The following is a 24,360-nucleotide window of genomic DNA, read 5'->3' as shown; positions in this document are numbered from 1 at the left end:
CCACCCACAGGGGACGGTGCTCACCCTCTAAAGCAGACGGTGTCCCTGCACCAAGGGCAACCGGGACTGCCCAGGCTGGCACTGGTGCAATTGCAATGGTTCATGTCAAAAATACAAAAGAAACATAAAAAAAACCTTTCAGGTACCCGGATTTCTGCTTATGTGCATTTTGTAGGCAGAAAGCTGGATGGACAAGGCAGAGCGCCTGCCAGGGGGATCAGCGTCCCTCTGATGCTGGAGACAGCTTCTACTCCTGGATTGGAGTTCCTTTCTAGGGGAGAAAAATTGACATTGCATTTTCAGCTTCTGAAAACCCAATCTTCACTTCTTTTTTTTTTTTTTTTTATGATTTAAAATCTTGGATGTTTGTTAGCAGTTTCTCATATTTCTTTCTATTTATTTTGTCTGAATAAGAACTGGGAAAATATTTAAACAGTGGGAAGGTTTGGATACCTAATCTTTTGAGATGTACGTGACTGACAGTAAGTAAAAACTCAGCATTGTCTTTTGTGATGAGACTGACAGATGTTCAAATAGCTACCTTCCCGTTTGTCCACCGAAGTACAGCCTTTTTTCTGAGTGTATAACTGTTGTAATCCATGTTGAAGTCCTCAGCTGACCCAATACTTAGCTCGTTTCTGGATATTTCAGGTTGCAGTCTACCATTTTGTACCTCTGGCCTGTTCTTATTTGCACAGATGTAACATTGTGACTGTCCATATCACTACAAATATGATTTTACTGGAGACAGCTCGAACTTGCTTGGTGCAACTGCCTCATTCTCCATCCAGTCCTTGTCATCCACAGTGATCAGCAGTTATTTTATATACTCAGCAGTTATTTTATATACATTTCCAAATCACTGATGATCTGCCTAGTATTTAATTACACAAACCATCTCACTAAGAAATATCAAATGGACAAAACTTTGGTTTTCCTGGATATAAATTTTGGCAGGGCCACCATTCAGATGTGCTGTATTTGGACCTCAGTATACTCCACAAATGGAGGATGGCAAAATGACCCATTTCTGTCTTCTCAAACCATCAGATGTACCAACCAACAGGGAAAAAGAAACCAAATTTCCCTATCATCTTTTACCATCATAAAATTAAGCTGATACCTTTCACTTGCAGAAAACAAACATGTGCCTTTATTCTGGCTTGTCAAAAAGGAAGTCAATATTTACTCAGAAGGAATGGAGTGCACCTTTCTGCCTAATCCAGGGAAGCAAACCAGCAGATATTTCCTCTTGGCACAATCTGGTCTTGGTTTCTCCCTTTCTGGCCACACCCAGGTCAGACCCAGCTAATTTCTGCCCTGGCATGGATGCTATAAAGGACTGGCTTGTGTCCCAGCCCTACCAAATCTGCGGAGATGGCAGGTAAGATCAGTGGCTTTTTAAATTTTATGTCTGTATTTCACTGTTTTGATATTTCTGGCATGGGTATTATTGCGTTCCATGGATGAGCCCAAGGAGATGAGGAGACAGAGCGTTAGGAATTGGTTGTCCTTCATACTTCCTTCTTCCCCTGTATGTGAAGCGAGAAAAGACAGCTTTCTTGCCTCAAGCAGCAATATCCTGCAAGATTGCAAAGAATAAGCAGCCCCCAGTCCCTGTGAAGATGGTTGAAGAATTTCCACAGGTTGTAAATGGTCTCCATCCCCTAAGCCTAGACTATACTTGGCTGTTCCCTCCTTGACAATTACCCAGCCCAGTTTACTGAACATCTCACGAGACAGGGATGAACTAGGGGGGTTCAGCTGGAGAACAGGAGCTGAGGGGAGACCTTCTGATCTCTGAACTGCCTGAAAGGAGCTTGGAGCCAGGGGGGTCGGGCTCTGCTCCCCAGGAACAAGCGCCAGGAGCAGAGGAAACGGCCTCAAGTTGCACCAGGGGAGGTTGAGGTTGGATCTGGGAACAATTTCTTCCCCAAAGGGCTGTGGGGCATTGGAACAGGCTGCCCAGGGCAGTGCTGGAGTCACCATCCCTGGAGGGCTGGACAGACGGACATGAGGTTCTCAGGACATGGGGCAGTGCCAGGGGTGGGTTACGGTCGGACTTGATGATCTTGAGGGTCTTTTCCAACCAAAATGATTCTGTGATTCTGTGTCCCTGTGTCCTGCCAACACCTGCAACTCCGGCCTCCCCAGCCAGAGTCACACCTGCCAGCCTGATCAGAGGGGTGCTCTGTTTTTTCCTAGATCCCAAAATAAGTATTCAAACCAAACCTGTCAATCTCTTCTGATGACCCAGTGAAGCCCTGTCCATTCACCAGATTTATGTTGAATTTCTCTCTAGGCATAAAATCAAGAATTACTCTCTTAGGATCCATCATCACTCTCTGCTTAGTGGGAGCATTGGACTCCTCAATAACTAGTAAGTTTCTGTTTCTCATTCTGCTGCGACTGTGTGTAAGGGTGAGGGTCAAAATTCAACCTGAGTTCCTAATTAGATATATCTCCAACATAATATTGAAATATCCTGTAGATTTATCCACAAACAATGAAGTCAACACCTAAGAAACTTGAATTGTGTATTGAACCAGCAGGTTGTCCAGGCACTGGATCATCTGATGACAGGGAGCCTGTGTCATGTATTCTGCCTCCTATGTGCATGTCCCTTCTTACAGGGGAGAATAGCTTCAAAAATAAGGGTGAAAAATAACTCCCTAAAAGCCTCCCACAGCCACCAGAGCCAATTCTGTGAAATGGATAATAATAATAAACTACTACCAGTTTACAATTGCTTCTCGTCCTGTGACTTTCAGGACCTCAGCAGATGAAGCAGATGAGCAAGAGGAGCAGAGATAAAGGTGTCCAGGTAGCACCAAACGCAGTGAGAATCATGTGTAAATCACCTCAGCACCCAGCAATGGGGTGGGATGTGTAGCTTGTGGTGTACATTGCAAAGTATCCTCAACTTCTGCTTTTTCTTCTTTTGTTTAGCAGAGGACTCAAAGGTGCTGTCAGACTCATATCTTCTGAGCATCATCAGTGAAGCCAGGCAGCTGGTAGACTCAGAGTATTTACATGCCCGAGAAAGGTGAGACCTTTTTGCATAAAAGCCCCAACATTCCAAGGAAATAGGACAAAATATATGTGTATTTCTTGTGTTTTCCAATGCATTATGGAGATGTCTTTGTTCAAGGACTCTCCTTGTTGTAGTTAGAGAGAACCTGCAGCTATTGTCTCCTCATCTGCGCTGCCATGGGCAACTCTCAGAAGTCCATAGTGGTCACGCTGAACACATGTTGAGTCCTCTCCTGGCTGCTGAAGTTCTACCCCTGTCTGGAGGGACCACAGGCATGAGGCAGATGAGCACCTGCCACAAATGAGTTTCAGTGGGATTCAGAACCCAGGTGTCCCTCTGTGCGTTGTTCCAAAAGGCTGGTTCCAGGGTGCTTTGGGAAGGAGGGTCTCTCCACCCACCCTACAGGAGGTTCATTGTGCAAGAAAGAGCCACGGGGCCAGGAAGAGAAGCGACAGGACCAAGGTTGTCTCTCTGGTCACAGAACGTATCTCATGACATACTAAATGTAAAATTCAATTCAGTCACTGAACAACTCAGTTTTCCACTGATTTGGCTTTTCACATGATATAACAAAATTATTGTGACAAGGATGTAATGCAAAGTTGAAATAGAGGACCACAATGATTGTTTTTGTCAAAATCTATCTGAGATGGTGTGCAAAGCTGACGAGCAGCCAGCTGGTCCTAGGTGAGCAGAGCCTGCCTGGGACCCAGCAGTGCTGTTCTAATACACCCAGCCATGACAGAGGAGGTCTGATTGCAGAGAAGGCACTTCATGGGACTTTTTTATGTTCAGCTTAAAGAAAAAACTAGTGGAAAATCTTGCCAACCCAATGGATTTCCTGAAGCATCTAAAGGATCCAGTAGGAAGAACCAGATCTGCAGTCCGTGCTGCTGATTACTTGGAAACTACTTTGCAACTCCTCAGAGAAAAGCTGCATCTCTCTGGGAACTGCAGATTCAATGTTACAGGTAATGTGGTTTAGACCAAAATGTCTTACAAATAGCTAAGAGCAGAAAATGTAGCACAGCGGGATTGTCATGGAGCAGCTGTGCCATAATCCAAACAACTGGTGATAAAACCCTTCCCCACGGCAGTCCCAGGTGAACAGACTTCAAGCATGCTCAGAGGCAGACCAGACCACCCGGTGTTTCCTTGGCAGTGCCTGTCTCTCATCTGCGATGACAAAACCAGCCTAACAATGAGTGTGATAAACGTGGGACAAGACGTGCTGAATGCCAGGAGAGACCGCTGAGAACATGAGCTCATCTTCCACTCCTGGTCCCCATAGGACCTGCCCAGGTCCTACCACTCTGCATGCTCACAGTTTTGTTCCCAGCCTAGGGAACCACATTGCTGGTGATGACATGCCCCATGTTCCCCTGGAAAGTCATTCCATGCCAACCCAGTTTCCATAGCCCAGAGCTGAGAGCTGATCCACAAGAGGGTTCGGGCACCAAATTAGCAATTAAAATCCAGATGTTAGATATCCACAGCTCTGACTCTAATGTTGACCTAGAATACAGAGAAGATAGAATAAAACTAAGAGCAGGTATTATTTTGTATTGTTGCTCTTGCAGACCTACTAGACAGAAAACAGAAGGAGATAATTGCCAAAGAAACTGGCTGTGACTACCAGATTCATTCCATTAAGTGCCCAGAGCATGACATTTACCGGACCATTACTGGGGAGTGCAACAACAGGTAGGATTTGCATGTGGACAAGGAAAGTCTTGTACTTTGACTCAGGATAAATGGCTTATGGTCTTTTGTGTAAGTACCTCCCAACAGGGCAACAAGAGTGAAATGTTCATTTTAGTGGTGCCTATAATAGATGTTCTATTTCTACCCATGCCTGGCAGGAAAAATATGACATTTCTTGAAAACTTCAGGCTGGACCCCGTTGCTCCATGTGCTGCTTTGGATGAAGGAGGGAACATCTTGGGGCAGGAGGCAGTGAAAGGTTGAGGAAAGCAGATTTTGGGGTTATGACAGATGGTGTCTCGCTCAGCTCGAGGCTCCAGGAAACCACCCCTCCACTTTCCTGTAGCACAGGTAATACTGATTTCCCCAGGCTGGTTCATGTGAAAATATTCAGCTATCAACATATCTGTGTGGCCACTGTTGTGGTGCATAAGGATGGGAAGTAAATAAGACACCAATTCTTGGCTCTTCAATCTTCATGTATCGTATATCCATAATCTGAAAAAAATGAGCTCTTCAGCTTTTTGCACGCAGCTTCCCTCTGGGTCAAACCTGGGATAATATCTTTATTTATTTCCTTGTTAGCTTTTCTTTTATTTTTGACCAGAAAATGGCAAAATTTCTAGCCTGATACTGGGAAGTCAAGGCTTTCTGTCCTGTCCTGCTGCAGATTTGCTGCCTAATGCGCTGATTCCACCCCCCAGGTCTGAGTGAGACTCACATCTAATGCACATCTGCCATAAAACAGATGTGCCAGATGTGAAGACATAGCACACATGCAGGGGAGCTCACGGTGCTGGTGTTACAGTCAGTCTGCACCTTCACCCACAGACCCCAGAGCCTTCAGCTCCCCAAGGACAGCAATGTCCATGGTGAGGGGGTACGGTCATCCTTTGGCTTCCTAGTGTAGTGGGCTGCCAGTGAGACAATGAGGCGCTTGTCCTGTAAGGACAGTAATAGCAGCTAAACCAAGAGCTGCGGTGGAACTGGGCTCTTAAAATTTGATGGAATTGCTTCAGCTATGGCGCGGCAATTGCTCTAGGGCATGCTCTTATTTCACAGCACACTGCTGTAAATTCTGGGTGTACCACCCCTTTTTCAGTACAGGCAGGTTATTACCCAGGTTTTATGGGTTTAAGAGCTTAAGCGCAGAAAGTTGCTGTTCACCACTTGATATTCAGAAACTGGTTTCCCAAAAATAACCCGTGTCTCTGTGTCTCCAGGGCCGCATATCATTGGCTAAACCCGCATTCTTGTTCTTCTGAATGAGTGTTGCTGAGTTTACTGATTCAAATTCTTTTGAGCAGTATGAGTCAAGACAATAAGTGGCCAGAGCTGCAGGTTGAATGGTTCTGTGTTGAATACGAGGAAAAGCTTCCTGAAGGTGCAGCCTTGGCACAGGTCTCCACAGAGATGAAGGATCTTCACTCTTGGAGGCTCCCAGCCCTCAGCTGGACAAAGGCAAGGCCGCCCCGATAGCTGGTGATGGCCCTGCCGTGAGACTGTGGTTGGGAGTGGAGCAGCAGTGGAGGCAGAGGCACTACATAGATTTAAACACTAAATAAAATTAATATAATGGCATGAGGAATCTTTTCTTAAGGTAAAAAAAAAAAAAGTTCCTATTTCTCTACAGTAATAATATTGGTATTATTTATTTCTCAGTGTTTTCTGGCTATCAGGTCTGTTAGTGGAGGATTGAAGGGCTGTAAAACATTAGCCTCTACAAGCCTGTTCGTTTCTGAAATGATCCTGTGTTTGCTTTCCTCCATGCGATGCTCCAGAAAGCATTCTCACCTGGGCTCCTCGAACCGCGCATTTGCTCGCTGGCTCCCAGCAGAGTATGAGGATGGAGTGTCCGTGCCCAGAGGAGCAACAGAAGGAAAGCTGTACAATGGATTTCCACTGCCCCTGGTGAGAACTGCTGTTCTTGTCCAGATAACAGTAGTGGACGCTGCCCTCACTACATCCATCAGAAACGAAACTGTGGCAACAGCCAGAGTGTAAATTGCCTGATCTTTTCCTCTAATTTGGGGTTTGTTTTCTCCAACAGATCTAGGGCTTGGGGTGATATTTTTTGTTGGAAACAGAAATGAGTAAAAATGTTGTGAATACTTCACTAAGCAAAGTGTGAGATGGCATAGTATTTTCAGAAGTTTGCATCCCAAGGTCTGATGCAGGCAGCACCACAGTGTGTTCAGATACACCAGGAAGTTTTTACAAACCATAAAGCTTGGGTGTTCCTCAGAAATCTTGACTGTCTGGATGTGATGTGTGCACGTTCACCAGTTTCAGCTGTAGAAAAATTTCCATGAAGCTGGGCTTGGTTGAATGACTGTGGAGTCAAGAGGGTGCTACTTATCATATCTGCTTTGATAGAGCTGGGGAATAGCATGGGTCTGTTTAATGCCATAATTAACTGTTGAGCTTATAAGAGATCATGTTATGCATGATCTCACAGTGGATATTATCATAGAATCATAGAATAGTTTGGGTTGGAGGGACCTTCATCTAGTCCAACCCCTGCCATGAGCAGGGACATCTGCACCAGCTCAGGTTGCTCAGAGCCCCGTCCAGCCTGGCCTGGGATGTCTCCAGGGATGGTTCATCCACCACCTCACTGACCAACCTGGGACAGACTCTCACCACCCTCGGTGTAAAAAAATTCTTCCTCATCTTGGGCCTGATTATACTGAGAGGTATATCCACTGTGGTATAGTCACACGCATTTTCATTTTGATTTTCTGCAGGTTCGAAAAGTGTCAAACGAAATTGCTCTCACAGCCAACGAGAACATCACTCAAGATCAAGAGCTCTCTCTCGTCGTCATGCAGTGGGGCCAGTGGATTGACCACGACATTGACTTGTCCCCCGCCAGCGGCGCCGGAGCGAGCCCAGCGCTCCACTGCGAGACCGACTGTGCCTTCAACTCCCCTTGCTTCCCCATTAAGGTACCTTGACTTTCATTCCATCCCACACTAAGACAGTGAAACTAGAACCACATGGTTTTCTGAGGCTTCACGTATGTTTGCTTGCTCTAGTTTCCCCCCGATGACCCACGGATGCTGAGGTCAAACTCCTGCATGCCATTCGTCCAGTCGGCGTCCGTCTGCAACCCTGAGACGTTCACCCGCGAGCAGATCAACGCCATCACCTCCTTCATCGACGCCAGCACCGTGTACGGCAGCGAAGACTCCATGGCAAAGAGTCTTAGAAATCAGACAAACCAGATGGGTTTGATGGCTGTGAACCAGAATTTTACCGACAAAGGGCTGGAATTATTGCCCTTTGAGAACACAACGAAAAGTGTTTGTGTTCTCACCAACAAGAGCATGAACATCCCCTGTTTTAAAGCAGGTAAGGTGCATCTGTGGGGCAGTTTTCAGTGCATGAATTCAAAGAGGATCATTATGGTCAGGTGTCTGATGTCCCTGCATATTTTTATGAGGTGCTGTAAGACATGAAGGGCCCTCCTCCAAATGAAAAAAAGAATAATAATTGTTTAATCAAATGTGAAAATTATTTCATTTTAATTTCCAAAAGAGTTACAGCAAATCATCCTCCCTTTAAAAAGTATTTACAAAGGTAGGAGAAATTTTCAATAGAATAACCATCAGTGTTTAAAACTTCTCAGTGACTTTTTCCCCTCCTGCCTAGAATTCACCATTCGGTTTTAAACCAAACCAATACTAACCATTAAATGCTCTTAATCAATTCAGTGAATAACTCTCCCTGACACCACATTCTAAATTTTTCATACTTCAGATATCCCAGCCTACATCAGAAGAAAAGTCTAGAAGTTTGTCTGCAATTTAAACAACCTAAATCAAACACAAAAGTATTTAAAATAGAAAATAAGAAGACTGTGTCCTTGAGGGATGAAAGGAAGGCAGACACGGGATTTTCACAGAATGTGGCATTTACAGCTGCTTCACGGCCACGTGCAATATACTTTAACTTGCCAAATAGCCCCTTCTCCAATGGTTTTGGCTAAATGGTTTGGACACAGAGAATGTTTTGTCTGTGCTGGTGAGAAATCTCTGGCACAAATGACTACTGCTAGGAAGCTTAACCATGAGCGTTACTGCTGGGAACACTGTCAGTTGTTACTCATCTGTCCTAACACAAGAACCTGCTGAAATAAAAAGCAGTTTACAAAATCCCTAAATTATTTTCATTTGTAGGTGATAAACGGGTAACTGAAAACCTGGGGCTTTCCGCGCTACACACCGTCTTTCTGCGAGAACACAACCGCCTGGTCAGAGAGCTGAGCGGATTAAATCCTCACTGGGATGGAGAACGGCTTTACCAAGAGACTCGAAAGATTGTAGCTGCCATAAACCAGGTACTGATCACTGCTGACCATTTATTACCTGCATGCTTAGAAATGCGTTTTCCTCCAGGAAAAGGAAGAAAATAATGCTTTGTGGATCTAGTGGAGTTATTTCTGGGAGCTGAAAACTTCTGAATACGGATGATCCATATGAGATAGCATGGGTACCCAGAGCTTTTTTATCCATTATTTTACCAATTTATCAATTATTTATATAAACTGGTAATCTATCATTTTAACCCATTATTTATTATATTAAATAATTTTAATACGTTATGCCAAACTCATGCCACTGGTACAGCTCTTTTTTCTGAAGATCCTGTGAATTCTGTGACTGGGCTGAGGTCGAGGTTCATGCTCTGCGCTCTGGTGGCGTTTCTGCTACAGCTGCTGACAACTTGATCTGTTTTTGTGTTTTTCCAGATAATAACATACCGAGATTACCTTCCAGTTCTGCTTGGGAAGGAGACCAGCAAGTGGATCCCTTTGTACAGAGGCTACAATGAGAGTGTGGATCCTAGAATCTCAAATGTTTTTACCTTGGCTTTCCGATTCGGTCATACATCAGTACAGCCTTTTGTATCCCGTTTGAATGACAGTTTTCAGCCTTTGGGTTCATTCTCCCATGTCCCTCTTCATTTGACCTTTTGTGCTACATGGAGGATTGTAATGGAAGGTAAGAACGTGGGAGAGCCAGCAGTCCTGGTCTGGTCCTGAAGGAGACACGGGTGGAGGTCAGCTGGTAAGACACAGGAGCCTTGGACTCCAAAAACTGCTTTGGTTCCATTTATTTAACTGGCCTCACACGAATTACAGTGCCATTCAGCTTGGAAGATGCTCATGATGTGTGTACCCAAGGGACTGCAGACAAATCGGTGGTCTGCTAAACGTGGGGCAGCAGGACGGAGCTGCAGAGCTGTCTCCAAACACAGCCTGACACTGGTTCTGCACTGTACTCAGGCAGAGGAGCCCTGCCGAAAATTATGTGCTGTTATACTGTGACCATAGAATGTTATCAAGCACCAGCTCCTGCAGAAGCAGCTGCTTTGGAGCAGGATTTTGCACCAGAACATCCAGTTCTGTAGGTTCTTTTACACAGATTTTTCAGTGTTGTCCTCCTCAATTAATTGCACCGTAATTGCATTCATATCCTGAACATGCCACTAAATCACCAAAATATGTAACTTAAGTTGTCAAACATCTCAGCCCAGTGAGACCAAACAGTGTGAGCATTGCACGTTCATTCACATAGTGCCACTGCTTGTGCTGTCCCAGGAGGCACAAAACTCACAAACACCAGTCAACCAAAATTTACATCAGTCCGAGTTATTATATCCCACTGTAATTGGGAGACATTGCCAGAGGGTGATGCATCCAGCCTAACCGAGCTAAGGCAGCATAATTGCTTCCTAGTGGCAGCGTCTCTCTTAATGACTCTAAAGGGAGTTATGGGATCCTGCTCTTATCTTATCTGAAGTCATTAATACTTCCAACGAAGAGAAATGTCTCTTCTAAAATGAGTTATCCAAATAATGATGGAAAACACACTGAAAGACACACATGAAGCCAATTTTCCCGTGTTTTACTAATACTGTCTTTTTCATGGCTATGAAAAAGATATAGACAACAGACATGAATTGATTCTATCATTTAATGTTTTAATAAATATTTGCCAACTATTAGTTGCAACTATTAGCTAATTATAAACAAAATCTGTTGTAAAACCTAACATCTTGGACAGAACCCCGGGTATCAGTATATATTGCGGACTGACAGGCTAAGGAGCAGTTCTATGGAAAGGGGCTTGAAGGTCCTGGTGGACAACAAGTGGATTTCAGGAAGGCCGAGGGATGGTGAGGGGTGAGGAATTTAAAGGGAGGCCTCATCTACTGGCATATGCAGAAATGGACATATGCTCTAGTGTATCTTGAAATGGAAATAGGGAGATAGGTGAACTCCACACTCCCAGAGTAGAAAAGACATCTAAGGCAGCACTGTTTCAGCTGCACAAAAGGGACCGTCATAGCTACAACGCGATACCGAAAGTCTTTCCTTGGTTTGCAATGAATGCAGGTGGCATTGACCCACTGATACGGGGCATGGTGGTGGATCACGCAAAACTGATGAAACAGAATCAACTGCTCATTGAGGAGCTGCAGAACCACCTTTTTGAGCAGACAGAGATAATGGGTCTGGATCTAGCAGCCCTGAACATGCAACGGGGAAGAGACCATGGCCTTCCAGGTAAGAAGACACAAGTCACACATCCTGTGAACAATATTCTTTTTCTCTGCTGTTCATAGTAGTTCCATGAAGGTACTAAGCTTTTTCCATAGGAGTGGGAAGAAACAGTACCTTTATTGGAGGGGGAAGGATGGGCAGACAGTCGATCTCAGGGAAGACAATGTCTCTGTATTATAAAGAGCTTTTTCTGAGGGATTTAAGATGAGGAGAAAGGCTTGGAAAGCAAAAATGATAGCTGGGATAATGTACTAAAGAGGAGTAGAAACAAAGGTGTATTGCAAAGAGAGGGCATGTGTGGTACAGAAGCTACGGACACCAGGTTCAGCTTTCACATGGGCCGGACAGACCATCAATGCTTATTTTTTGCCTTCAGACAACCCAGAGCTCTGACAGAAGTGTCCTGCACCCACAGATATGACTGCCCTCAGGTGCTGGAGAAGAGCAGGTGCTCTTGGGTTAACCACCGTCAAATGTTGCTTTTTTCTAGGACTTTGATCCTATAAATTTTTCTTCCCAAAACTGCAAGGACCGCTGCATTCACCCTCAGCACTAGGTAGATCTAACCAACAGGATACAATGAACCTCAAGTCACATGTGAAGACAAGCCAAATTGTTAGTTTAATGGGTGCATACAACAAAGATCTTGGAAAACATGGCAATTGTTGTGACTGCCTCTACCTAGACAATAATGTCTCCCAGATCCTCTAATCCCATGAGAAGAAGCAGTTGTTGCTCACGGGCCAAGGTGTCTATTTAGCTCCTGAGCCCAGGCAGATGGTGATGAGACACAGGTCCTGATCAGGTGCTCTTTCTGCTTTTGCAGGTTACAATGCCTGGAGGCGCTTCTGTGGGCTCTCCCAGCCTCAAAATGTAGATGAATTCTCTAAGGTGCTAGGCAACTCCAAGCTGGCCAAGAAGTTCATGGAGTTGTATGGGACACCAGAAAATATTGACATCTGGATTGGGGCAATCTCAGAACCCTTTGTTGCCCAGGGCAGAGTTGGACCTCTCCTGGCCTGCATCATTGGCACCCAGTTCAGGAACCTGCGTGATGGGGACAGGTATGCAGACCTGGGAGCAAACCTTCCCCATGGCATTTATTAAGGAAAAATATGCTGACGTTTCATGTGGCACATTAATCCAGCCCATCTCCAACATGACAGTGAATGCTCCCAGCAAGGCTCACACCTTGATTTAAGCCCCAGTTACCAAAGGGCTCTTTTTTTCAGCTCATTCCAACAGATCCATATGGCAGGGGTTCACCAGCTCCAGGCCGTGGGTTATCTGCAGTAGTCGCTGCCTGAGGTGACGTTTGCTCTCAGGGTGCAGAAGGGGAGGATCAGTCACTGCCTCCCGCAGCCTGGCGATGCTGCGTGGAAGAGGCAGGATCTCTGCACATGAGTCATAGCATCCAGACCTGGCCACACCTGGAGAAACCTCTTTCCAAAGAGACGTTCCTGCTACCTGAGGTATCAAGGCAAATCTGAGCAGAGACTTACCTTGGCCAGATTCCCATCTAGGCAAGTAACCAGCATGACACACCTTCAAGTAGACTACAAGACTATAAGCTTCTGAAAATGTCTTTACAGGTTCTGGTGGGAAAACCCAGGAGTTTTCACTCCACGGCAGCTGCGTGCACTGAGAAAAATCTCACTGTCGAGGGTGTTTTGTGACAATACCCACATCAAAAAGATACCCAGAAATGTGTTCAAGGTCAACAGTTACCCTGAGGACTTTGTTGACTGCCAGGAGATTGAAGCCCTCAACCTCTCACCCTGGAAAGACGAGACTGAGAGCAGCACAAAAGGTAGATTGTTGTCTGTGGTCTGACAAAAATAATAGATCTCCTACAAGGTCAGACTTTTGTGCACCTAAAGAAATAAAAGAATTAAGGTCGTCACAGTGACTCTGCCCCCAAAAAGACCTTGACCATCCACCCAGCCCCAGTCAGACACCACTGGAGACAGACGCACTGTTGGCCTCGTCCCCTTGCAATCCATCACCTTCATCATCCCTTAGTAGCCTGTGGCTTGCTCCTCAACTAGACAGGAAATCCCTGAAAATCCATTCTGTTCTTGTCCTTGTGAACACGTCCTTCTCTAAGCACCTTGTCCCAGGACAACTGGAGTGTTCCTTCACAGGAAGAGTGTGCATGAAGAAAATAATCAGAATTAGCCAACTTGCTCCAAATTCTTACTTTGAAGGTCCAAGCCCCTGCTCTCCCCTTGCCTTCCTTAGAACTTTGAAGCATTTTTTGGTATATCTGGAGTTCTGAGACTGTGTACCCTGACACATCAGTAGTTTAATAGGCATAGTCAGCAATTACGATGTGCCACATCCTGAAAGACAGTAAAACGGTGTCATATATGACATGAGGAACTATTTGTGTCCTCCTACTGATATATTTTTGGCATGGGCTCTCCCAGTTGTCAATAATATAGAGAGAAGACAGGTATGCCCTGAGAAATATGGGCTGGATTGAGTTTTTCCTTCTGGCAACCCATTTATAGATGATTGTAATACTTGTGAATCACTCACTCTGTCCTTCTGTAAGATACAGACCACAAAGCATCTTCAAGCAGTTCCTGCACTGGATTTGAGTTCGATTAACTGTGGTTTAAGAAATATACTTACACTTGATATAAAGGCTAAATTATGGTGATTTCACCCCGTTCTTTAGGAACAGAGTCCAGCTGATGCTTGCCTTCTCCCTAAGCAATAGAGGCTTCCTGATTTCTTTTATTAACTTAGTCTTACAGTCATTAAAATTTGCTGAGTTGCTTCCTGTGGCTCTTTTATCACCAGTCTGAGAGGAAGCCGAACTGTGTTTGCAAAGCCCGGAGACAGTGACATCCCAGGGTGTTAAAAAGCAACTGCTAAAAGTGTAACCTTTTCAAGTGCCAAGAAATTGCCCACAAAGCGCTCATCCGAAGGGCTGTCTGATGTTAGGTCACCGGAGGTGCGAGACTGAAAGCACCACAGTGTCTCAGAGGTACAGGGATACAGAGATGACCTGGTACTCAGTTACCCATTAACCAGTGACTATTGTAAACTATGAAGTTGAATAAAAATGTGGGGAGAAATATTGTGCCCAGGAAAAACTTGCTGCCTCTCAGTGGCTTTTTCTGCTTCATTGACAGTTTCCAATCCTGCCCATCAGACCAGCGTTGGAAACTCCTAAGGGTGGCACTGAGCTGCTCTGGGAAACCGCATCATGCTCAGCTGACTGAACCTCGGCATGTGATTTCCAGAGAGGAGCTCAAGACTCCATCTATTGTTTTATTTGCTGTACTGTGATTTTTATATCATTAATTTGTAAAAGTTTCCATTAATGTAACTCTTTGTTGATGACGTTTTATTGTCACGTTCAGAGGTTTGCAAGACCTGGTTAGGTGCTGGATGCTTTCTGACTCTCTAAAGGCAAAATCAAGAGAATTTTTTTTACTTCCAGTCCTCAAAGTGGTGTCAAATCTGGAAGCTGAGGTGCTTACATTTCAAAATCAAATTCCTTATCCTTTGTACTTGCTCAGAAATTAGCAAGTTTGTGTACTTTTTATCAAAACTTTCCTTATCTCCTTCTTGTTTTGCACAAGTGCATAAACTGTATGGGATGTCTCTAGTTAGCGTTGAGTTTTCCAGTCTTTGAAGACACTAGAGAATGACAGCTGCACCTTGAAGCCTAGAGACATCTTTTCTTTAAATCCTATAATGCACACGTGTTTGGACTGCTGGGCATTAATAAAATACATTGTATGCACTCATCTGCATTTGGCATCAATTCTGGTATGTCAAACATCTGTCCAAAACATTATTTGGCTATCATTCATAGCTAAACATATCAGCATAAAAAAGCCATAGACTGGCTGGTATGTAAAACACAAGCATTAGGGCTAAAAATTAATCATCTGGCTAGGATGGTTGCTCCCAAATTCGTATTAAGTAAATAAAAAACAAAAATGTGTAAGTCACATTAAGTTTCCATCTCTCCTTGGCACAGCTGGGAGGGGAGGAGGGCACCTGGAGTAATTAGGTGGCATCCTAAGGTGGTGAAGATTCTGGGTGGAGTAGGCACCTCTCTGATGAGGTCTAATGAAGAAGGTGCTTGGTAAGTCATGCCCATCTCAGCTCAGTACCCTGTGCTGCCCACCCATGGCCCAGGGGCTGCAGGAGACCCAAGGCGCTGCCAGTGGTAAGCGATGGAGCTTGGGACCGTGCCGCTCCATGAGTGTGGAGCTGTGGTGACATGGGCAGAGGAAGGCAAGACACCATCCTCTGACACACAGAAGATGGCAAAACCAAGCAGTATTCAGAAATCAGGAGCTGCAGATCCCAGAGTGTATTTGGGCTGAAAAGTGCATGGGTTGTGTTAAAAATCATGAGATCATCAGGACACAGCAAGGATGTTAAGCAACACATTTCTGCTGTTCGCCTCTGGTTTCTGAGTCCCTAGGCATGTTCCGCTCACACTTTCAAGACCTGCCCAACCATTGAAAGTGAAATCTTGCTTCACTTAATAGGAGGGCTAAGAAAAATGAAGAAACCATGAACTCCTGCAAGACACATTTAAGGTCTTTAATTCCTCTCTCCCAAATTTGCCTTTCCCTCTTGTGGCAGAGGTACTTCCGAAGTCCACTCCATGGAAAGAGGCAGGAGACAGTGCTTTCTCCTGAATGTATTTCCAGAGGAACATGGAAGCCCTCAAACCCCAGGACAGCCACTTCCCAAGGCAGGATGGCCACATGCTTAGGGTGAATGCCTCCACCTTGTTGGTTTGGAATAGGAAAAATTAAGATGCTCGCAGGAGGGTCTGGTTCTGCCTAGGGTCCAACTGGAGACAAGTTCTCAGGGTTAAGATTACAAAGAAATGTCCAGCTACCCACCACATGTCTGTCCATGTAAGTGGCGTAGTTCTCTGCAAGGAACATGGCAACAATTTCAACACCTCCACTTATGAAGTTTTCTTCCTCTGTGGATGTTTTCCCTGTCTCTGGAATGACAAGTTTGCAATCTGGCCACCGGTGACAGAGCCCAGGGAATGGCAGCAGATGTGCCAGGGAGGGTCAGTGGGACATGAGGAAAAGGTTCTTCACCCAGAGGTGCTGGACACTGAACAGGCTCCCCAGGGAGGGGTCACGGCCCCAACCTGACAGTGTTCAAGAAGAGACTGGACAACGTCCTCAGACACACGGGGTGACCTGTGGGGTGTCCTGTGCAGGGACAGGAGTTGGACTCGATCCTTGTGGGTCCCTCCCAACTCAGGACATTTATAATTCTATGATAATCTATGGCTGTCGCTGCTTCCAGACCTCCCCGCGGTTGCCATGGCCTTCCCCTCAGCTGGATCTGGAAGACAGGATCACTAATGGGAAGCCTTGTTCGTCATTCCTGATATCTCCTGATAGGTGGTGAGCATGGAGTCACGGACCTGCTCAGTGAGCTTGGGAACATCAGCGGGGCCCAGGCCAAGGGTCTCCACTTTTGGCAGGATCTGGATGATGCTTTTCCCTGGAAGAGTTAGAGAGGAGGGTCAGAGGTGAGGGAAGGAAATATGTGAGAGGTGTAGAAGAGCAAGAGAAGACAGACCAGAGGGATCAGTACAAACGAAAGAACGAGACAGAAATGAAGGGAAATGCCCTATTTCACACCAACAGCTGTGCAGCAACACAGCCGTGTCCCAAATGCACACAACAAAACCCAAACCAGACTTTTACCATCCCTAGAGACCACAAAAAAATAAACACGGAAACAGGTGATTCTCTCCCCAAATACATCCAATACAATGATTCATATCGAATAAGTTTTCACAGTGGAAAAACATCAGGGTCTGTCTGGATCACAGCAGAGAGAATGAGATGTACAAGCATCCAAACTGGCTGTGCCCTGATCGACACACATCAAATTCAGCAGAATCCTTCTTTCCAGAAACATGCTTTGGGATGCACCCAATACCCCGTGTTTGGCCAAGGTATGTCATAGTCCTGTTGGAAACCACCTGAGCAATGGCCTGGTGTAAACAGAAGAACATACTGGGGAGCTCTTCTGCTCTTGCACACAGAGGCCCTTTTTCTGGCCAGCAGAGACACGACACTGCCTGCACAGACACTCAGCTGAGGATCTGTGGAGTGTCTGGGTTATTTTTAAACTTTTTGCATGCCTTTATATGTGTGCTGGGAAATGAGATCCAGAAGTGTTGCTAGCAGAGCCAGGGAGGCAAAACAGAAGCATGGAGAAGAGCTCCACAAAAGAAGAGAACATGCTCCCTGCCTGCACATTGTGCATCCAATGCTAGGCCTGGGATCTCAGGAGTCTACCGTGCTTCACTTGGTCCTACAGAACCACCTGAACGATGGCAAGGCTGTGCTGAAAAGGTTGGTCTGCTGGGGTACAAAAGACTTCCAGCAAGCACCAGACTTCCTGCATGCAGGACAGTGTGCACACACTGGACGTGGAGCTGTGCTTTCCAGGAGCTCATCAGCACTCCCAGGGCCACTGTGGACATGGCGAGCTGTTCTGACCTGAGGATCAGTGTGTTCAACATGCAGAATTCTTGGCCATGTGTAGCACATCTTCAGAATCAGCCCTGGGAAAACTTGCAGGTGGGCAAAGTGAGGAGGTACAGGAAAAGTTAACTGGTTTTTTTTTTCTCCATCAGTGAAGGTCACACCTGTTCAACAGGAATCTGGGAAAGAGCTGAGAGGCTGGCTGACCACAAACTCCCACGGCGAGGTTATTAATAAAGGTGAGTGTACATGCAACTGCAAACAGTCTTTCCTAAAAAGCTCAGGGAGGTTGTGGAATCTCCTTCCATGGAGTTACTCCAGATGTGGCTGGACAAGGCACAGAATAAACTAATCTATCTTTGGAGTTGGTCTTGCCTAAAGCAAAAGGTTCAGTTGCTCCAGAGATACCTCCCCACTGTATTGTTCTGTGGTTTCTCAGAGGAGTTCTCTGTCTTGGTTGCCCAACTGAGCAGGGACGTGATGGAGAAGGAGCGGGTTAGTAGGACAGGGCTGGCATCCCTGCTCATGCTCTCATGACCCCCACATGGGGGAATGCTTCCAGGACCAAAAGTCTTTGGTGTGTCGCCACCAGAGACAGGATAGACCCAGCAGATGAAAGATGGGTAGAAAGAGAAAATGTAGTGTTTAACATTTGTACCAACTCTCTCTTCCAGGTGTCTGCCAGCAAGGATTGATTATACCCAGGTACAAAGAGAGGGAGGAATGAGAGTTTCAGATGCAGGGCTGGCCTGGGGAGGCGGGATGTGGCAGAAAGCCATTCTGGGGTGGGTGTTAGGGTGGAGGAACAGGGTGTGTTACTTTTCTCTGCTGGAATTTAAAAGATTTTTTCTGCATTTTTCTTCTGAAGCTCACGACTTACATTTTTTTCCCCCCATAACATTTTATCAGTGACCAGCAGAAATTCTTGTCACCAAAAATGGATAAAACATGGAAAGAACAGGGTAACTGGGAGGAGACACAATTTCAGCATGACTTTTTTTGAAATATCTGTGTTTGGTTTTGGTCCCCAACTGTCCATGCACCTGCAGATCCAATGACAAGCATGGTGGGGCCAGGGGCAGGATGTACAGCAGCACTCTGCTGCTTCTCCAGGTTCCCTCATACGGGTATCGGACAAGCTGTGAGAATGGTCTAGACTGCGCTTTTGCCAAGAAAGCCTGGACCAGATTATCCTTGAGGTCCCTTCCAACCTGGTATTCTATGACTGAAATCTAACGGGAGAGGCAAAAGTGATACCTGAAATCCCCCCTTTCACTCCCCTCCCAAGAAGACAAAAACTGCCGTTGTCCGGCTGCTGTCTCCACATCCCGCGGGGTCCCCTGCCCACCCACCTCCTGGCTCCCTCCAAGGCCCGACCTCACACCAGCACCCAGCCACCCTCACCTGGTGTAAACCTCTTCTCCTTCTGGTTGTAGAAATCGTGGTAGGAAGAGATCACTGCAGGAATAATGGGGACCTGGAGGGGAGGCAGTCTACCGTGAGTCTCCAAATTTCCCCATTCCTCCCCCAAAACATAACCGGTGTTCTTAAGTCAGTCCTGCACTTTGCTGGTAATTATCCCAGTCAGCTTGATAGTAGGCACTCAGAGGGATATTTACATCATTTAACTGTATCACCCAATGTCCTCCCTGTTGCTTTTTACACTTTCATCTCTGTATTTAGGCCAACAATGCATGGATTGCCAAATTAGTACATACAGAGTCCTGTTCAGCAGAAACTCCCCCCCAACAGGCATGTCCAGGGCTCTTGTCAAGGTCTCCCTGCTTTTTTCCCAAGCTGAGTCATGAAGGTTTTTCATCTGTCCCAGAAACAGAACCTTCCTGTGTCATCTGCAAGCTCCTGCTGGGCCCTCGGCTGCGTGTTTGGTCCAAGGGGAAGCCAGGGACCAGAAGCCACAGAGCCCTGTTTGCTGGTGGACCATGGTAGGCAAACTGCACCCCAAGGGGAAGAGGGAAGGTGGCTCTCACCTGGGCTTTCACGGCCAGATGGAAGGCCCCACGTTTGAAGGGCAACATGGAGCCACCACGATTGCGAGTTCCTTCAGGGAAGATCAAGACACTGAACTGCAAGAGAGAAGACATTGAGATAGAGGGACGTCCAGTTATTCTAAACCACTTTGAGGGTGTACTCCCCTGGGACTAATGTGTCTGCTCCTGACCACGCTGAGACATCAACTTCCTCCACTCAAAGCACTTTACAGACAGACAATACACCGAACCCACCAGAGATGCTCCTACCCTGTTCTGCCCAGTACCCAGCTGAGAGACAAAGATCCCTTTCCAGTCACATCAAGGTTCATGATTTCCAGTGGCTCCTCACCAAAGAATCCTCCCCACTCACGTTTTCTTTGTGCAGGGAGTGTGCCACCTCTGTCAAGGTAGCAATAGACTCTTCCCTTTTCTTGCGGTCAACGAAAATGAACCCTGCAAGCCAGCATCCTAAGCCAAAAGTGCCCATGTACAAGACTTCCTTCTTTGCAACAGGCACGCAGCGATGTGGTAATATCTCCGCCGCCACTGGAAGAGGACAACAAGGACAGAACAAGTTGTCATTTGTACTTCACATTCTGGCCTACAGCCCCCTGCTCTGCAAGATGTCTGCAGTGCTTATCCAGCTTCGTAGGATCGGAAACATGTTGGAAAGGGATTCTGGGGGTCTTGAGACCAACCATCCACTTAGAGGAGAACTATTGCTGACACTGAATGAGAGCAACTATGACACAGCTGTGGTCAGCTGACATGTTCATCCCCATTCTCTTGGGAAGGATGAAGCTGATTTAGCTTGAAAATACTTTATTGGGCTCTAATACCATGGAGAACAACCCTGGCTTGGGAGTAGCTGGTAATGGACTGTGTAGCAGCCAGTCCTGCCCCTCTGTTTGTGCTATTTGGGATTTTGCACTACCCTCCCCTACAGACAACTGGGTCCTGGAGCGGGAGACAGGGTCACCACGTACTCATAACGTCAAGAGAAGTCTGGTGATTCAACACGAGGACAAAAGGCTCCTTAGTCCTGAGGTTCTCCTTGCCCTTCACCACTATCTTGAGGCCAAAGATGTATTTGAGTGGCAAGATTGTCATGCGAAAAAACCTGGAAAAGGGGAGCAGATGTAACTCAAAGAGATGCTGAAATTGGGTAAAGGACCCAAACGCCATTCTTCTAAACCAGGCCATCGCACAGACTGCTCCTGCAGAGTAGCCTCTTTCTCTGCACTCCTAGATTAGACCCATGACTTGGAGAAGAGCAACTAGTACATCTCTTCAGCTCTTCACTTCATTAGCGAAGACAAATACACCTAGCAGGTTTTCCTCAAGCCAGGCCAGACCAATGGCCAAGCAGCTTCAGCTGCAGCAGTTCTGCGGATCGGCAAGATATTAGATAATGCCCATATTCATAGTGCATCTGTTTGTGATCTAATTCCCTGCCCACCTCACTGAATCATGAATACAGGCTGCCATAAACATGCCACGCACCCAACTCCACTATTGCCTGCACTGTGGAAAGATGATTTTGTCTCTGGGTGACATTAGAGTGCAGTTCTGGTAGCCATACTTGAACACATACTGGAAAAATAAAGAATAAAAGTCAGGCACAAAAATTAAGAAGAAAACTTCTTAAAGTGAAAGGCTGATGCTCAGTTAAGAGACACGAACTCCCACTGCAGCATATGACAGTGAAGCAGCAAACCCTGCCTCTGCAGCACCTCAGGAGGCCACAAGCACAATGTTGTCACATAGCAGAGTTGGTTTCTATCCCTCACTCAACCACATCCCAAGTGACTAATTCCCACGGTTGTTAATCCTACGTGCACAACCAGCTGTGCAGCTTCTGCGTAAGTCTGGCAGCTTGTTGCAGAGGCAGGAACAGACGGAGACAAGAGACGTGCAGCAAGGGGACGGGCTCAGAGACTGCCAGATCTGGGGCACTGGGCTGTAACTGCAGCAATGGGGACACCAGTGACAATGCATCAGCACTGCACCCTGGTGGTGTCTGCTCATGCCCGTCCAGGTGGGCATAGGCTCAGGATAAAGTTAAAAAAAACACCTGCAGAAGCTTTCTCAGCACGACTCAGCAGGGGCACGAGCAGCCACATGGAGGAGGGAAATGCAGCTCTGAAGACCAGACAGGAGAGGTTACCTAAAAACAGCAAGTCACTTTACCTGTGCACGTTTTACATCCTTTCCTTCCATCATTCTTTCTATCAACTCAAATACAATCCTGGAACCCACGCCCCTTCTCTGAAGTACAGAGCCTGTCCACTCTCCACATCAATACACAACTCATTCCTCCCCACTGCAGCACAGCTCACAGGACCCTCCAAAACAGAGCACAACCTGACTCTATCTATGCCCAGGGTAGAAAGAAGCCACAGACAACTTACTTGATGTTTTCCACATTACGTCCGTGAGGAATACTCATCATAATAATCAGAGTGCTGAGGGCAAAGAGACACAACTTATAGAAGTTCATCTTGCAGAAGTATCTGAATGCAGGATTCACCTGGTAAAGGACTAGAAACATGATGAACAGACAAGTAAATGGGTAGTGAAGGAGCAACAGCTCCATCCTTCCAGCCCAGAGTCAACCAGCAGAGTGTTGCACAAAGCAGTAAATGGGTCACGAGCACCCGAGGTTGTGGAGCAGAGCTTAGATTCCCTTGATCAGCTACACGTGGGTGGCACGAAGCTGGAATGAGATTCAGGAGCAATGATGCTTCAGAAAGGCTGTGTTCACCACTCAGAGCCAAACTGAGTGGAAAGCCGGTTTAGCAGGGCCTCCCCGGCTGCTCCGTGTACAGGAGCTGGCTGGCAAATATGCAATAGCAAGGCTGCCCGTGTGCAGAGGTGTGTGGCTCTGGGCTGGTGGAGCAATGGCTGCTTGGAGACACAGCCCTGATTCAGGGACCCTGAGCACAGGAACCCTGAGAACCTCCAAGAAAATCTTTGATGGGAGGGAGCGGGATGGGTTGGACGGCCAAGGTGTCTGTGTCTCCAAGCAGCCATTGCTCCACCAGCCCAGAGCCACACACCCCTGCACACGGGCAGCCTTGCTATTGCATATTTCATTATGTGGACAACAGGTCTTGCTCAAGCAGCTATCACTTAAGAGGAGTAACAGTGTTGAATTCTAGCCAGGACTGAAAGCTCCATCATCTTTGAAAGCTCATGGAAAACAGAAGAGGTGTCTGAGGACTGGAGGAAAGCCAGAGTCACTTCAGATGTCAAAAAGGGCAAGAAGGAGACAGGAAACTACAGGCCAGTCAACCTCAGCTCCATCTCCGGAAAGGTGATGGAACAGCTCGTTCTGAATGTCATCTCCAAGCATGTGGAAGAAAAGAAGGTTATCAGGAACATGGTTTCACCAAGGGGAAATCATGTTTGACCCACCTGATGACCTTTGATGATGGTGTGACTGGCTGGATAGATGAGGGGAGAGCAGTGGACGTTGTCTCTCTTGGCTTCAGCAAGGCTTTCGACACTGTCCCTCACAACCTCCTCACAGACAAGCTCAGGAAGTGCGGGCTGGATGAATGCACAGTGAGATGGATCAAGAACTGGCTGGATGGCAGAGCCCAGAGGGTTGTGATCAACGGTGCAGGGTCTGGTTCAGGCCTGTAGTCAGTGGGTTCCCCAGGGGTCAGCACTGGGTCCGGTCATGTTCAACCTGTTCATCAGTGACCTGGATGAAGAGACTGATGCACCCCCAGCAAGATTGCTGGTACCAAGCTGGGAGGAAGGGCCGACACAGCAGAGGCTGAGCTGCCATCCAGAGACCTGGGCAGGCTGGAGAGTTGAGTGGAGAGGAACCTCAAGAAGGTCAACAAGGGAAGGAGCGGGGTCGTGCACCTGGGGAGGAACAACCGCCGTCACCAGTACAGGTTGGGGTGGACCTGCTGGAAAGCAGCATTGTGGAGAAGAACCTTGGAGTCTTCTTGGGCAATAGGTTAATCACAAGCCAACTCACTCCTAGGGCAAGCTTGCATGCTTTCTGCCTTCAAAACGTGTCCAGGATTATGTTTATCAGCCTACACAGCCCCAGCATCGCCACCCAACCCTGGCCAGGTGCTGGCAGAGGTTGGTGTCTGTGCCTCTTCTTTTTCCTCTGAGGATCTCATGGGCACTCTTCCCATTTTGCGGGTGATAAGGAGGAGATTATTGTTGAGTGTTTGTTGGAACTAAATCCTGTGCCAGTCCCTTTCTCTGAGGAATATTTCATGGTGCCAAATGACACAGGAGTGCGGGTCAGAGACTTCAGCAAGAAATACCTTATTTCATTAAAAATACACAGGTTCTTGAATCTGCTTTATCCAATATCCTCATACAAAACCTACCACTGTCCTCAGCTCACGTTGTTATTGCACCTTTTTCAAAGTGCAAGGAACATTCTTGCCACAGCTCAGAATTGCAATTTATTGACCGATAATAGTAACAAAGCAAACTACAGAGGAAGGTGAAAGGGGGTTTGATCCCTTTTAAGAAAATATGTTGAGGGGATGTAGTTGGAGTAAGACTAGATCAGCTTTTACT

The 24,360-nt window shown here is 46.6% G+C and overlaps 2 protein-coding genes across 2 annotated transcripts; one reads left to right on the top strand and one right to left on the bottom strand.

The window, feature by feature from the left end:
• Positions 1-1,377: 1,377 nt before the first annotated feature.
• LOC308048019 (myeloperoxidase-like) lies at positions 1,378-14,493 on the top strand (the record flags this gene model as incomplete). The annotated part of the gene is made up of 13 exons (XM_080356861.1): positions 1,378-1,384; positions 2,950-3,046; positions 3,830-4,005; positions 4,615-4,738; positions 6,520-6,649; positions 7,486-7,686; positions 7,777-8,092; positions 8,920-9,080; positions 9,492-9,744; positions 11,142-11,312; positions 12,136-12,373; positions 12,902-13,119; positions 14,453-14,493. 13 exons carry the CDS (start codon positions 1,378-1,380, stop codon positions 14,491-14,493), a joined length of 2,133 nt encoding a protein of 710 aa, XP_080212987.1.
• A 2,178-nt stretch (positions 14,494-16,671) lies between these two features.
• LOC308048040 (1-acyl-sn-glycerol-3-phosphate acyltransferase alpha-like) lies at positions 16,672-22,408 on the bottom strand (the record flags this gene model as incomplete). Its single annotated transcript, XM_080356886.1, has 6 exons — positions 16,672-16,817; positions 19,217-19,289; positions 19,801-19,896; positions 20,174-20,349; positions 20,790-20,923; positions 22,215-22,408. Coding segments are annotated over 6 exons (819 nt in total), but the record flags the coding sequence as incomplete, so codon positions are not given.
• Between the last annotated feature and the right edge of the window lie 1,952 nt (positions 22,409-24,360).

The sequence above is a fragment of the Nesoenas mayeri genome, assembly GCF_963082525.1.
Source record: "Nesoenas mayeri genome assembly, chromosome: 20".
In the NCBI taxonomy this organism is placed as follows: Eukaryota; Metazoa; Chordata; class Aves; order Columbiformes; family Columbidae; genus Nesoenas; species Nesoenas mayeri.
The sequence above is the reverse complement of the archived record's forward strand: the minus strand, read 5'-3'. Positions and strand labels throughout refer to the sequence as shown.